Source organism: Caretta caretta, chromosome 10, assembly GCF_965140235.1.
Source record: "Caretta caretta isolate rCarCar2 chromosome 10, rCarCar1.hap1, whole genome shotgun sequence".
Classification (NCBI taxonomy): domain Eukaryota; kingdom Metazoa; phylum Chordata; order Testudines; family Cheloniidae; genus Caretta; species Caretta caretta.
Window position 1 is genome coordinate 31,449,732 of NC_134215.1, and position 15,834 is coordinate 31,465,565.

Genomic DNA, 15,834 nt, shown 5'->3' on the forward strand with positions numbered 1-15,834 from the left:
GCACACAAGTAAGGATGGCATGGTTTTGCCACCCTTACTTCTGCCCTGCTGCCTGTAGAAGCCGCCCTCAGTCAGAAGCCGCCACTCTCTGGCCGCCCAGCTCTGAAGGCAGCAGTGCATAAGTAAGGGTGGCATGATATGGTATTGCCACCCTTACTTCTGCACTGCTGCTGGCGGGGCATTGCCTTCAGATCTGGGCACCCGACCAACAGCCACTGCTCTCCGACTGCCCAGCTCTGAAGACAGCGTAGACATAAGAGTGGCAATACCGCAACCCCCCCTAAAATAACCTTGTGACCCCCCCCTTGCAATTCCCTTTTGGGTTAGGACCCCCAATTTGAGAAATGCTGGTCTCCCCCATGAAATCTGCATAGTACAGGGTAAAAGCACACAAAAGACGAGATTTCATGGGGGAAAACGAGATTTCACAGTCCGTGATGTGTTTTTCATGGCAGTGAATTTGGAAGGGACCTACTCATCAGGTAAACTGCAGGTGCCTCTGGGGCTACTGTGCTGACGACAGCTGCATTAACATGGATTGGATAGGGCTTAGTTTCTTTCATCTTAGGGCACTGATTTTTCAGATGCCTAGCGGAGTTACACTGGTAAAACGTTCTTGGGCCCTCCCTCTTCACAGGAGGTTTGTGATGGGGATAACCAGGAGAGGAATAATTCTGGTGGTGAGGGAGGAGTACTTAGGCTCCCAACTACCCTTCTTTTTCCCAGGGGTAAAACAGGATCCCCCCTTTACACTGGGTTTGTGCGCCTCAGTCTGTAGCTTGCACTCATTGGACATCTCAGCTTGCTCAAAGGCATCAGCCAGCGTAGCCATCTCTGATAAAGGTTTAGCCCATAGGCAATTTTTTACACTGTTAGTGCATATACTCAAGAAATGTTCTTGAGCAATGAGATCAAGCAATCCGTCATAATCTGCAGCCCCTTTTCCCTTTACCCATTTTCTTATTAAGTCACAGATCTTATAAACATATTCATTATGACTCAAGCAAGTACTCCCTTTAAGATTTCTAAATTTTTCACCTATACCCTTCAGGAGTGATTTGAAACCTTTATAAAACTGTTTCCTTAAATTTAGAATATATCAAAGCTTCCTGAATTGGCATTAAATACATTCAAAACTTTAACAACAGTTTTGCAACCAGTGTGAGGACTTTCTTGTCCTCAGGAATCTTATGAACTTCACGTAGCTTTTCAAAAGTGGTGAAGTTCTCCTCAATGCAGTTTGTCTCCTTCTATGCAGAACATAACTGGTCCCAGCTGTGGATCATCTCGACTGGAGGATGTCAGTGACTCTAGGATCTTCCCACGTTTTCCTATCTGCTCCAGATTGTATTTTCTCTCCTTCTCCTCAGCTTCTTATTTCAATTCCACAGCTCTTATGTGGGTGGCTTCTTCAGCTTCCCATGCAGCACATGCATCTTTCTCCTATGCGCCAGGGCAGCACCTGCTTCTTTTAGTCTCAATTCTGTCAGCCACTTTTGGTGCTGGAGTTCTCTTTTTCTTCTGCTTCCAGTCTGGCCCTCTCTAACTTTCCAGTTGTTTCACTGTTCATTTTTATGCCTTACTGTTTCTATTTCCATTACCCGAAATAAACAAACAGAAAACAACTGTAACCTCTGACTGTTTCTAGCTACTGCACTTGAGACTCACTTAAAATTGCTATACCAGTGCTTAAAGTGTAAACTTCACTTAAAATAACATACTGTGCATATACTTTGGTCCGCTACACCACAGTGACATTACCCAGGATACAATTTGGACTGAAGAACAGCTGTGTCCCATCAGTTCTCCAACCTGTGGTGCCTTTTACACTGCTTTGCTGTGAGAGTTACTACCCTGGTTTGTTCACACAAAGCCTCCAGCATGTAAATTACTCCCTCTTGCACTGTAACAGTGCTACAGCCAGTCACCCTTTAATTACACTGCAGAGCAACAACAGCAAAGTCCCAGTCCCAGACTCCCCCCTCCACCCCAGAAATATGCATCTTGTACTGCCCACCCCTCTCCTAGGCAACACAAGTGCATATAAAGTCCATCATTTTATTAACAGAAAATGATATGCACAAATCCGGTTATCTCCCAAAGACTTCAATCCAAGCACACTGGTTTAGATAAAACAATAAAACACATTTATTTACTTAACTAAAGAAAGATAGATTCTAAGCGATTACAAGTAATGAGGCATAAAAGTCAGAGCTGGTTACAAGAAAATGAAAATAAAGAGTAACTAATACCTAGCTTTATAAAGCAGTGAGCAAGTGAAGGGTTCACGTAGCGTTCATGCACCTGGAAACAGTCAGGGCACACCCTGACTGTTGTGTAGGAGCAATGCACACATTGCTCTGCTCTGTCCAAGGACATGGACCATGGAAACATGGACCATCTGGGAAGTCAAAATAAGGACATCAACCATGGGAAGCTTCCTCGGCCTAAATAGTAAATAGGAATATTAATCAAAGTCATATTATTTCCTTTGTTGATGCCTTTTGCGGTCAGTTGGGGTATGTAATGCGCAGGGGGGAGAGAAATAAAAGAGAGGTGGAAAAGCTGACAGGGGCAATCCCGTCAGCAGACCAGCCTGCTTGCTTGCCTAAAGCCGTGTCCTGTCTTGTATTGAACCGCCACAACTGGCGCCCAAACGTGGGGTCCTCAGCACTCACCTCGCCCGGCAAAGGTTTCAGACGCGTCACTCATCCGCTTCGTGGATCCCAGTGAGTATTTTTCATTGTGGTAAGTATGGGAAGCTCCCTCTCTGCTTTGCAAGTGCAACACCGCTGTGAGCTACAGTATTTGCTGTGTAAGGCTCAGCATGACTGTCCCACTTGAGAGCTCACTCTCCTGCTACAGGAGGTGAGTGCCCAGTGCCCATGGTACCCTGAAGCTGGAACCCTTAAGCTAGCGGACTGGGAGCGGTTGGGCCAGACATTGCACAAGGCGCCTCGGGCGCCCGTGCAGGCTTTACACACCTGGCACCTCTGCCGCGACGCGATACAGCGTGTCGCTTCGGACAGGCCCCCCCCCGCACCAACAGAGGGGCTGCCGATCTCGCCACCCCCGTCCGCTCCTGCAACCATCCCTCCCCCTGCTTCGCCCCCAGGGCCTCTATTACCACCGCCTCCCTGGCCTTCCCCACCGGAGCCAGTGTGTGATCACCCTCCCCCCGTGGGGCCCCATTCTCCGGGGCCCCCTGGAGGGTCATCCGCGTCTGCTCAGGGGCTTTCGCTGGTGCAACAAATGGTCCATGCAGCGAAGACTCGCTCGGATCTTACAGCGGAGGAGCTGGCTGAGCTGGTCTCAGTCTGTCCAGTGACCTGGCAGGATGATGGCCAGGGCAACCAGGTTGCAAACTGGGTCAGTTTGCCTTACTCGGTGATCAGAGAAGTAAAGAAAGCGATTCGTGAGTTCGGTCTGACTAGCACGTATGTGCGTGGTCTCATTGAAGGGCTAGGTTCTGGATATTCCCTGGTCCCTGAGGACTGGAAGGCGCTGTTGCGCATGATGCTGACACCTAGTCAGTATATTATTTGGCTTAGTGAATTTCGGCAGATGGCGGAACGCCAGGCCCAGGTGTATAGAGAGCAAGGTATCATTTATGAGCACCTGGCAGGGGAGGGCCAATTTGCTACTGTCCAGCTGCAGTCTCAACTCCCTCAGGCCGTCTTCCCCATTATTTCCACCTGCGCCCAGCATGCTTTCCAGAAGGTCCCGGATTCAGGCAAGCCTACCAAAAGCTTTGCCAGTATCCATCAGGGTGCATCAGAGTCCTTTATGGATTTTACCAACAGATTACAGGAGGCTATCCTCCGGCAGGTGGATAGCCCTGCAGCAGCTCAGGAGATCCTCTTAAAAATGGCAGTTGAAAATGCGAACGAGGATTGTCGCCGTGCTCTCCAGGCGGCACAAGCCTCTGGGATTCTAGAGCTGTCGGACATGCTGCGGGCGTGCCAAAACATCAGCACCAAAGCCCATAAGGGTGGAGTTCTGGCTGCCGCCCTGTGGAAAAGCGGGAAGGAGGGGAAGCGTTGTTACCGCTGTGGTAAGGAGGGTCACTTTCAGCGGGAGTGCCGCTCCTCGGCGGCGCCCGCTCGCCCCTCAAAGAAGTGCCCCAAGTGTAGGAAGGGCTATCACTGGGCTAATCAGTGTCGTAGCAGGTCGGGAAACCGCACAACGGGTCCCCCCCAAACCCAGGGCCAAACGGGGATGTTTCCCACTCAGACAACTGTTCCTCTGCTTCAAAACCCATAGACTCCATGAAGGCGGCGACTGCCGGAAGTGCAGGGCTTGATTTGATTATGCAGGAGGATGCTGACTTTCAGTTGCCGGGGGAGGTTTGCGCCATATCTACCCAGGTGACGGGACCTCTCCCTGCCGGATTTGTGGGTCTGGTTCTCCCTCGCTCACACGCTGGGAAACAGGGTTTTTTTGTCATTCCAGGGGTCATTGACGCCGATTACAACGGCGTTATTAAGGTTCAGGTATGGACCCATCTTCCGCAGTCGCTCCCGCGTGGACGGTCAATTGCGCAATTGATTTTAGTCCCCTATCAGGTGCCAGCTGCAGAGGATTGAGCCCGGGGGCAGGAACGGCTTTGGATCGACGCTGTCTCAGTTGCCATCTCACAACACGTCCTCTCCACTTGTTCCTCTAACAATGTCGGTCCGCCCCTCGAAACCTCAGTTAACACTTCTCTTAAACAATGTTCCTTTTACAGGGCTGGTGGACACTGGAGCTGACGTTACGGTGATTCGCGATCCGGAGTGGCCCGTCAGTTGGCCAACAGTTCCTTCTAAAGAGTTGTGGGGGATTGGGGGTAGTAAACCTGGGCGCCAAAGTTTGTCTTGGGTCACGGTCTCTAAACCGGGAGGCCGTGCCCTTGCTACAATCCGTCCTTTTGTGCTCCCTGTCCACCTCAATATTTGGGGCCGTGACTTGCTTACAAAGCTGGACACCACCCTTGATATTAATATCTAATGGCCCAAAACCTTCCCGCACGCACCTTGCCCTCCGCATTACCCTTGGTGTGGCAATCCTTAGAGCCCGTATGGATTGACCAGTGGCCCCTCCCTCTAGAGAAGCTAAAAGCACTTCAGTCGCTTGTGCAGCAACATTTGCATGCACAGTGCTTGGAACGCTCCACTAGTCCCTGGAACACCCCGGTGTTCGTTATTAAGAAAAAATTGGATGCATGGCGGCTCTTACATGATCTAAGGGAAATAAATAAACACATACAACCCATGGGCCCCTTACAATTTGGCTTACCGAACCCAAATTTAATTCCTCAAACCAATCAGCTTTGTGTGTTAGATTTAAAGGATTGTTTTTTCACCATTCCCCTTTGCCCACAAGACCGCGAAAAATTCGCGTTTACGGTGCCACAATATAATAATCAGCAACCCTCTCATAGGTATCAGTGGAAAGTCTTGCCCCAGGGAATGCAAAATAGTCCGACCTTGTGTCAGCTTTTTGTGGATCGGGCCCTTGCCCCTTTTCGTGCCCGATACCCCACACTAAAGGTCTACCATTATATGGATGACATTTTGCTTAGTGGTCCCCAGGTTACGGCAGAACAGCTTGAATCTCTGTCCCAGATTCTCGGCCAAAATGGCCTATTAGTGGCACCAGAAAAAATCCAACGCTCTTATCCCTACCACTACCTCGGGCATAAGGTTTTACAAACCTATGCCGCCCCTGTTCGCCCCGAACTGGTTCTACCTCAACCCCTAACCCTTGTTAAATTACAACAGGTTTTGGGTCATTTAAATTGGATTCGACCCTACTTCCGTCTCCCCACATCAATCCTGTGGCCGTTGTTCGAGCTCCTACGTGGAGCTCAGGCACCGGGCGCAGTTATTGCCGTCACTGAAGAGCACCTTGCCTGCATTCGGCAGATCAATGCAGTGTTGAGTCAGCAGTTTGTGGATAGACTCACTGAGATCCGTCCCCTACGGTTGGTTCTCCTGGCCACCCCTCATACGCCTACTGTGGCTCTGTTTGTCCCTCGTACGGACACAGCCGTCTCTATCATAGAGTGGATATATTTGTCATCCACTCCTCCTCGGAACATTTATCCTTATTTAGATGCCTTGTCCGATCTTGTTCGTAAAGCCCGCCACCGTGCAGTGCAACTCACGGGTACCGATGTAGTTGCCATTGTGTTCCCCTTGTCCCGTAGTGAATTTGATTCCTTGTGCCATACCTCCTTGGCCTGGCAGGTTGCTCTTTGTGATTATGTGGGAGAGATCTCTTATAATCCCCCAAAAGATCCCCGATTGGTAATTACCCAACAGGTGCCCCTAGTTGTCCATCGTCTTAGCCGCTTTCAACCCATTGTTTCAGCCGTCACTCTTTTTACTGATGGCTCTCCACGTCGAGGTGTTGTCACCTATCGATTAGGTGACCCCCCTCATTGGCATTCTCGTTTTACGCTGCCTCAGCGTTCTGCGCAGTGCTCAGAATTGGCTGCTGTTGTTTTGGCCTTTCAACTTTTTGTTGATTGTCCCTTTAATTTGATTGTGGACACCCATTATGTTTATCAAGTAATTGATCATTTACCCCTTGCCCTCATTACCCCTCAGGTCGATGCAGACCTCCTTCACCTGTTTTTGTCTTTACAGTATCTCATCACCACTCGTAATTTCCCTTACTTTGTTGCTCATATTTGCAGTCATACCCCTCTGCCTGGGCTACTTACTGAGGGCAATGCGTGCGCCGACCGCGCGTTACGTGGTGAGGTAAATTCCCCTTTTTCTGACCCCATTGAAAGCCATGCCTTTTTTCATCAATCTGCCTCTGTTTTGACCCGCCAGTTTCACATTCCTGATGATCATGCACGCTCTATTGTTCGTTCCTGCCCCCACTGTGCCACTACTACCCCTACCTTTTCTTATGCCGTTAACCCCAGAGGTACCGCAGCGAATCAGCTGTGGCAAATGGATGTCACTCACGTGCCACAATTCCGTCCCTATTCGTTTTTACATGTTTCCATTGATACCTATTCGGGATTCCTCTGGGCAACCCCACAGCGTGGGGAAGCCACTCCTAAAGTTATTCACCATTTGCTAGCCTGTTTTGCTGTTATGGGTCGCCCGAGCCAAATAAAAACAGATAATGCCCCAGCCTACTGCTCCACAGCCCTCTCCGCCTTTTGTGTCCAATGGGACGTCCGTCTCACACACGGGATCCCTTATAACTCCACGGGCCAAGCCATTGTTGAACGTGCAAATCGCACGCTAAAAACCTTGCTTGACAAACAATTAAAACAAGGGGAGCTGCGTCTCCGAACCTTAGGAGACATTCAGCAACAATTGCATATCCTTTTGTTTACTCTAAATAATTTAACACTGAATGCAGATCAGCAGACCCCCGCGGATCGGCATTTTCATAAATCCGAGGTGCTGGAAAGACCACGTCTCTATTACCGTCAGCTACCTGATCTGCAATGGCTGGGCCCAGTACCTCTAATCACTTGGGGTCGGGGATATGCTGCTGTGTCTCTCCCTGCAGGATTGTTGTGGGTTCCGGCCCGGTGTGTGCGACCAGCACTGAAGCAGCATGGCATGGCACCAGGGACTATCGAACCCCATACCGGAGTTTCAGCTGACCCTGGAGGAGAGCGCGGTGCCTCCCGGGTCGACAACGAAGGGACGGAAACGGAAGAGGCGTAGTGTCCCAAGCCAGCCCGTGACATGGGGAGCAGTAAAAGCATTGGTCGCCGCGGCTCAACGACGGCTGGCAGCAAACCAACAGCCAGAGACTCCTGAGACTTTGTTTGTGGCAATTCTTGCCCAAATTACGGCTAATTCTGTATTGATTGTATGCCTTTTGTGCCTGCTATTTCCTGTATGGGTTGGCTCGGGAGCGCTTTCTCCATTACGAGCCCGAATGACATATAACCTATGGGAAAGATTGGCTTCAATAGCAAATTTTACCCACTTTTGTTTATCTAATTCTGTAGCAGCCGGAGAATTGTTAGGTACATGCCTTATCCCAGTATGTCATCACCCTGAGGAAATAGGGAATGAGACGATGCTCGCTGCTTACGCGAATCTCTCTTCCCAATACTCTGGTATGGCTAATTGGGGCCCGGCCAACTATATTTTGCCTCACACGGCCATATCCCTCCACACACCGTACCTGGCCGGGGCCAACAATGTCACCTGTGCGCGTGTGGTTAACTGCACTAGTACAAAGGTGCCCTTGGGCTGTCGGCAAGTTTCTCAACCCTTTTTAAATTGTTCCCACGCCGTGAATGTTTCGTACAATTATGGCCATATCATCCTACCATCAGGGTGGTTTTTTACCTGCGGCTCATGCACCTTTAGTTATATTCCTGCAAATTTAAGCGATGGCACCCTTTGCTGCCTCAGCAGAATGACACTCATTCTGCCTTTTGCCGGCCAAAAGAGCAGTAAAAGAGGTGTACCCCTTTCAGAAGACTGTGTTGCAGATGTTGATCTTCTTAGCCGCGCTGAGTATACCGCCTTAGCAGCCTCTATTGTTGGGGTTCCCGGGCTTGCCACTTATACAGCCAGAACTTTAAATAACCTGGCATGCTTTGCGGCAAAGGCAATTAATACAACATCCCAGGCAATTGCCCTACTTAACACAGAGCAACACGAATTAAGGGATGCAATTTTGGATAACAGAGCAGCCATTGATTTTCTGCTCCTGAAACACCATCTAGGCTGCTCCACGTTTCAGCATATGTGTTGCTTTAATTTAACTGATAATAGTCGCTCCATAGAAACTAGAATGGCCCAATTGGCCAATCTTACAGCACACATACGCCAAGATCTGGGGTTTGAGGGTTTTTGGAATTGGCTTACAGGATGGCTGCCCTCTCTAGGATGGCTGCGACAACTTTTCGGTTATGCTGTGTTTGTAATTGTTGGGCTTATATTTTGCTGCTGCTGTATACAATGTATTCCCTCTTTGCTAAGGCTTTGCAGAGATCCGCCCTGGCAGGCTCCCCAAGTTATGTCCTTGTCTGTCCGAGAGTTAAATCACTTGCAAAAGCAAATTGATGACTACCATGAGATGGCCGAGCACAAATAATAACAAAAGGGGGGATGAAGGGTTCATGTAGCGTTCATGCACCTGGAAACAGTCAGGGCACACCCTGACTGTTGTGTAGGAGCAATGCACACATTGCTCTGCTCTGTCCAAGGACATGGACCATGGAAACATGGACCATCTGGGAAGTCAAAATAAGGACATCAACCGTGGAAAGCTTCCTCGGCCTAAGCTCAAGGCCTGAGAACAAAGATTGTAGTAGATAGAGGCTAGTAAATAGGAATATTAATCAAAATCATATTATTTCCTTTGTTGATGCCTTTTGCGGTCGGTTGGGGTATGTAATGCGCAGGGGGGAGAGAAATAAAAGAGGTGGAAAAGCTTACAGGGGCAATCCCGTCAGCAGACCAGCCTGCTTGCTTGCCTAAAGCCGTGTCCTGTCTTGTATTGAACCGCCACAAGCAAGCGACCAGGGAGCTTTGCGACCAGGGGCCGCTAACAGGGAGTTTCAAGAGGGAGTTCTCCAGGTAAAGGAGGAGCAAATACGGGACCCTTGGGGTAAGTGGCTGTCTGTAGTGTGTGTTTGTGTTTGGGGGTTACGTACTGTGTGCTGAGGTTGTGTTTGTCTGTCTGTTTGAAGGACCGTGTGTTGTGGCTGGTGGTTGGAAGCTGTGAGCTTCTAAACAAGGTTTGAAATCTAGAAGCCTCTGTTCATTGCCTGAGCCTTAGTCAGGGGGCAGGGCTATCAAGGAGGCCAGGGCTTTATAAAGCAGTGAGCAAGCGACCAGGGAGCAGAAGCAGGAAGCCTGCTAAACAACCAGTGGGGCCCCTGGATGATCGAGATACAAAAGGAGCACTTAAAGACGATAAAGTCATTGTGGAGAAGCTAAATGAATTCTTTGCTTCAGTCTTCACGGCTGAGGATGTTAGGGAGATTCCCAAACTTGAGCTGTCTTTTGTGGGTGACAAATCTGAGGAATTGTCACAGATTGAAGTGTCACTAGAGGAGGTTTTGGAATTAATTGAGAAACTTAACAGTAACCAGATGGCATTCACCCAAGAGTTCTGAAAGAACTCAAATGTGAAATTGCGGAACTATTAACTATGGTTTGTAACCTGTCCTTTAAATCAGTACCCAATGCATGCATCCGATGAAGTGAGCTGTAGCTCACGACAGCTTATGCTCAAATAAATTTGTTAGTCTCTAAGGTGCCACAAGTACTTGTTTTCGTTTTGCTGATATAGACTTACACGGCTGCTACTCTGAAAAAAGTACCCAATGACTGGAAGATAGCTAATGTAACGCCAATATTTAAGAAGGGATCTAGAGGTGATCCTGGCAATTACAGACCGGTAAGTCTAACGTCAGTACCGGGCAAATTAGTTGAAACAATAGTAAAGAATAAAATTGTCAGACACGTAGAAGAACATAAATTGCTGCGAAAAGTCAACATGGTTTCTGTAAAGGGAGATCATGTCTTACTAATCTATTAGAGTTCTTTGAGGGGGTCAACAAACATGTGGACAAGGGGAATCCAGTGGACATAGTGTACTTAGATTTCCAGAAAGCCTTTGACAAGGTCCTCACCAAAGGCTCTTACGTAAATTAAGTTGTCCTGGGATAAGAGGGAAGATCCTTTCATGGATTGAGAACTGGTTAAAAGACAGGGAACAAAGGGTAGGAATAAATGGTAAATTTTCAGAACGGAGAGGAGTAACTAGTGGTGTTCCCCAAGGGTCAGTCCTAGGACCAATCCTATTCAACCTATTCATAAATGATCTGGAGAAAGGGATAAACAGCGAGGTGGCAAAGTTTGCAGATGATACTAAACTGCTCAAGATAGTTAAGACCAAAGCAGACCGTGAAGAACTTCAAAAAGATCTCACAAAACTAAGGAATTGGGCAACAAAATGGTAAATGAAATGTAATGTGGATAAACGTAAAGTAATGCACATTGGAAAAAATAACCCCAGCTATACATACAAGCTGATGGGGGCTGATTTAGCTACAACTAATCAGGAGAAAGATCTTGGAGTCATCGTGGATAGTTCTCTGAAGACATCCACGCAGAGTGCAGCGGCCGTCAAAAAAGCAAACGGGATGTTAGGAATCATTAAAAAAGGGATAGAGAATAAGATGGAGAATATCTTAGCCCCTATATAAATCCATGGTAAGCCCACATCTTGAATACTGCGTACAAGTATGGTCACTTCATCTCAAAAAAGATATACTAGCACTAGAAAAGGTTCAGAAAAGGGCAACTAAAATGATTAGGGGTTTGGAACTGGTCCCATATGAGGAGAGATTAAAGAGGCTAGGACTTTTCAGCTTGAAAAAGAGGATACTAAGGGGGGATATGATAGAGGTATATAAAATCATGAGTGGTGTGGAGAAAGTGAATAAGAAAAAGTTATTTACTTGTTCCCATAATATAAGAACAAGGGGCCACCAAATGAAATTAATGGGTAGCAGGTGTCAAACAAATAAAAGGAAATTCTTCTTCACTCAGCGCACAGTCAACCTGTGGAACTCCTTGCCTGAGGAGAATGTGAAGGCTAGGACTATAACAGGGTTTAAAAGAGAACTGGATAAATTCATGGAGGTTAAGTCCATTAATTAGCCAGGATGGGTAAGGAATGGTGTCCTTAGCCTCTGTATGTCAGAGGGTGGAGATGGATGGCAGGAGAGAGATCACTGGATCATTACCTGTTAGGTTCACTCCCTCTGGGGCACCTGGCATTGGCCACTGTTGGTAGACAGGATACTGGGCTGGATGGACCTTTGGTCTGATCCAGTATGGCCATTCTTATGTTCTTAACTTAACAAGCTAAGTTAATTCAAAGTAAAAATCTCTCTCACCACATGCTTTAGCAGTCTTACTAGCTGAATTCCTTTCAGACAGGATCCTTTCCTCATCCTAAAGCCATTTCTCTGTTCTCAGACATTGCGGCTACCGTGAGTAGAAAGAAAGGGAGGAATAACTTGGGGCATCTGTTACCCTTTCTTATATTTCTCCTCTTCTTTGAGAATCATCTCCAGCTGGGGTTGAGGAAACAGAAAGTGTGTGGGGACAGGAACCTCCAGCTGTTTCTTTGACAACAGGTAAATTTCTCATTCACATCCTCTTTCTTGCCAAAGAATGGCCACTTAACCAAGTGATAGTCCATTTAATCTTGTTGACACCTGTCCAAGGCATCGGCTAACCTTTTGTCTCTGAGGAACTGGTTTGTGGTTACTTTTCTAAACTTGGATATGTCTCAGTAATGTCATACAGTAGAACTGTAAACTTTACATAGAGTGTTGCCACACATATTTTACCAGGACAATAATGATCAGCAAATTATGAGTTTTCAATTGATACCTCACAAGGCATACTTTGTACAAAATTTATCATAGTCTTGAAAAAGGGGTGAACATGAATCATCACGAAGAAAAGAAAAACTCCACATGAAGGCAATGCCGCTCACTCCCCCCTCCAATAACATCCCTTGTAACACCATAAGGGAAAGCCACAGCACACTCTTTCTAAAGATGTCTATAACTCCTTTTCTTGACATACAGGAAAAAACAAATTAATATTCTTGCACTTTGTCTCAAAGTCTTTTTAAACAAAGTCCAAGTCACAGCAGGGTTTCTTAACCCTGTCTAGTAGCTTGGCTGTTCCAGTCCCAGAAGCACCTAGCAGGGCATCTCCTGTTCCTTTTGTCTTCTTCAGAAAAGAAAGCTAACAAGCCCCAACTGCTACTAAACTCTATGTATTAACAAACACTTCTTTCAGTTTGTTTTAAACCTGCTGCCTAGTAATTTCATTGGGTGACCCTTGGTTCTTGTGTTATGTGAAGAGGTAAACAACACTTACTTGATCCAGCCAAGCTTGGGGCCAAGAGGCACATCCCTTGTGATTCCAGATCACTATGGGGTTGAAGACCCCAATACATTTTGCCCTTTTCTTTCTTTCATTCATTTTATTACTGGAGATATCTGCATGGAAACAGGATCTTTTGTCTATAGACTATAAGAGTTTACCAGATTCTGCCATTGCCTAGGCTATGTTTGTGACGACACAATAAGCTGCTGTGAAGAAGAATGTGGTGTCACAAAAAGAAAGTTGGGTGGAGAATGAAACAAGAGTCCTGTTTCCATGCTTATAACACTAGTGGTAATAAACAGAAAATAATGGCTACACAAGCAGAATCATCTAAGTAGGTGTTTGTTTATTTATTTTTTTCATTTTTCAATAAAGTGAATACTCTGTTTATGTCTACATTGCCAAAAAAAAAAAAAAAAAAAAGAAAAAGAAAGTCTCAGAGCCTGAGTCAACTGACTCCAGCTTGTGCTATGGGAGTAAAAATAACAGTCTAGATGTTCCTGCTTGGGCTGGAGCCCAGAGTTTGACACTCTCCCTCTACCCAGACTCTGCACCACTGTCCACTTTTATATTCTGTTAATAAATACAAGTATTAGCCCAGTTTCCGTAATATGAAAAGTGCTGGTGACCTTGCATCTTACCGGTTTCTTTGTTGAAGTAATATTAAATATTCATCATGCTTCTCATCAAAGTCAGTCACCATGTCCTTAGTGTAAACCTGAAACAAGAAAATATAACTGGAGTAGTGGACTAAGGAAAGGGTTCAGAACACAAAGATTAGTCTCTTAGCATCAGTAACAAAAGAACAAAGCTACATTCTAATGTTGAAGAACATTGTTTCCTGAGGGTTTTAAAGAAAACAACGTTGCACTACCTCCTGAAAAGATAGCCTAGGAGTATGGCTACACTAGCAAGTTTAAAGTGGCACAGCTGCACCAATGCAGCTGGGCTGTTGCAAGCTCTCTAACGTAGCTGCTCTAAACTGATGAGAGAAAGCTCTCCCATTGGTTTAACTACTCCAGCCCCCGCGAGCAGCAGTAGCTATGTCAGCAGGAGAAGCCACTGTTCACACCTGTGCTTATGTTGGTGTAAACTTATGTCTCTCGGGGGGGGGGGGGTGTGATTTATTCACTTCCTGAACCCTGAGTGACATAAATTATGCCGACATAAGCTGTAGTGTAGACACAGCCTAAGTAATTATTTATTTGGGGTACTGCCCACTATGTGCAAGATGCCTTCCAAACACTTAAGAAGTAACATCCCTGCTCCAAGAGGATGCACAATTTAAGGACAAACAAGTAAACAACTTTTAGGGAAAGGGGAATAACAAAAGGCAATATATATAACAAGCTGTTAACTAATAGATCTTTTCCTCCTCTGTGTACTATGAGATTTCTCAATTTGCAAGACATGAATTAAATAATTCACACTTGTTATTGCACAGTGTATTTTCTTAAAATAACTCACATTACTGACCTACTTCGCAAGAATGTATTATTTAATTGCTGCTTTAACATAGGAGTTTTCATAAAACAAAACAGTGAATCGAATACACTGAATTTATAGTAAACAAAAAAAGAAGCATCAGAAATATTTTCACAATTCTAAACTTGAAAAACAATTGTATTTTATCTCAATTGACAATACAGTATAAGGACTTTGTAGTCTGATTTGTTTTTTACGGTTCCCAGTGGAATCATAGCATGTAGCTGTAACCCACACACCACCTGCATGTGATGTTCTGTCCCATCTAATGACACTAAGACCAGTTAGAGAAAGAGATTAAGAAGTCTGCTCTACAGCCTTAGTTAACAGCCTTATAGCTTTTGGCTGATGCATTTAGCTCCAGAGGTCCCAGGTTCCGTCCCGCCTGACAACAACCAGAGTCGGTCAGTGTTACATAGCAACTAAGCAGGACTGATTCAACTCCCACTGAAGTCAATCTGAGTAGTTCCACTGACTTTAATAAGAATTGAATTGGTCCTCAGAACAGAAAATGTGAGATTGTTTAGAACATCTACTGAAAATACACAAACATATACTTCTACAAGCTGGTGACCTCATGTGTATTATGAGGAGCCAGTGCATCAGTGGCAAACTAATTCATACTCTAGTGTGTCTTATTGATATTAGAGTAATCTTTCTGAGTTATTCTGAGTTAGTGTTTTTGTTTCATTTTTAAACTGTAAAACAATTACTTTGGAATGGGGAAGAATTAAGGGGTTATGCAAAGTATTCTTCAACTAGGAAACATATACTAGCAGAAGAATTAAACAAATCAGTAGAGAAAAGTTTATAAATGCTAACCTTTCAGCAGTAGTTTGTGGTCCAGCAGCCAATTACAACTCTGTTTATAATTAAAAGATGATACTGAACACCTTGCTTTGTTTTTTCCAATTAAAAGTGAAAGCTAAAAGTGATTGTAGCATCACAACTTGGAAAGGGGCTAATTGGGGAGTGGAGGCAGTAGCAATCCTCCACCCCCACAACACTACTTTATTTCTCTTCTTAAATTCTTAAGAAAATAAACTGGGACCATTATACCAGCTTCTAGTTCAGGCCCGTAAAGTAAACTTCATTTTAAATGCTCCCCATTTCTCTCATACTTGGCTGTCAGAGAGAACCAGTACTTCCCTTTGAAATGATGCAATATTCATTGTGTTTCTTTCTTAGGAGGTTTAAAGAGATGTGCAACATGAAGGATGCAATAAGGCAGAAGTTAGGGTTCAGGCTGACAGCTGAATACAGATTAAAAGAACATATTTCAAGTTACCAGGCCTTTCTCAACAGTTACAGTACAGGATGATACTTCTGATGCATCTCTAATACATGTCAATAAAGTAAAAGTTTACTCCCTTCAGCCTCTATATACATATAAACCACTTGACTACTTACACACTGAGAAGCTTAATTTGCACACTGAAATAAGGATTTT

The 15,834-nt window shown here is 45.7% G+C and overlaps 1 protein-coding gene across 7 annotated transcripts in view; it reads right to left on the reverse strand.

Moving 5' to 3' along the window:
- The window catches only part of KATNIP (katanin interacting protein), a 180,668-nt gene that overhangs the window by 161,903 nt on the left and 2,931 nt on the right, over positions 1-15,834 (reverse strand). For all 7 annotated transcript variants that reach the window (XM_075132829.1, XM_048865750.2, XM_075132828.1 and 4 more), the window contains exon 2: positions 13,541-13,617. Coding sequence is in view for 5 of the 7 variants with exons in the window: in XM_048865750.2 (XP_048721707.2) it covers positions 13,541-13,602 (62 nt within the window). In the remaining 2 variants the exon portion in view is untranslated. The remainder of the gene's footprint in view (positions 1-13,540; positions 13,618-15,834) is intronic.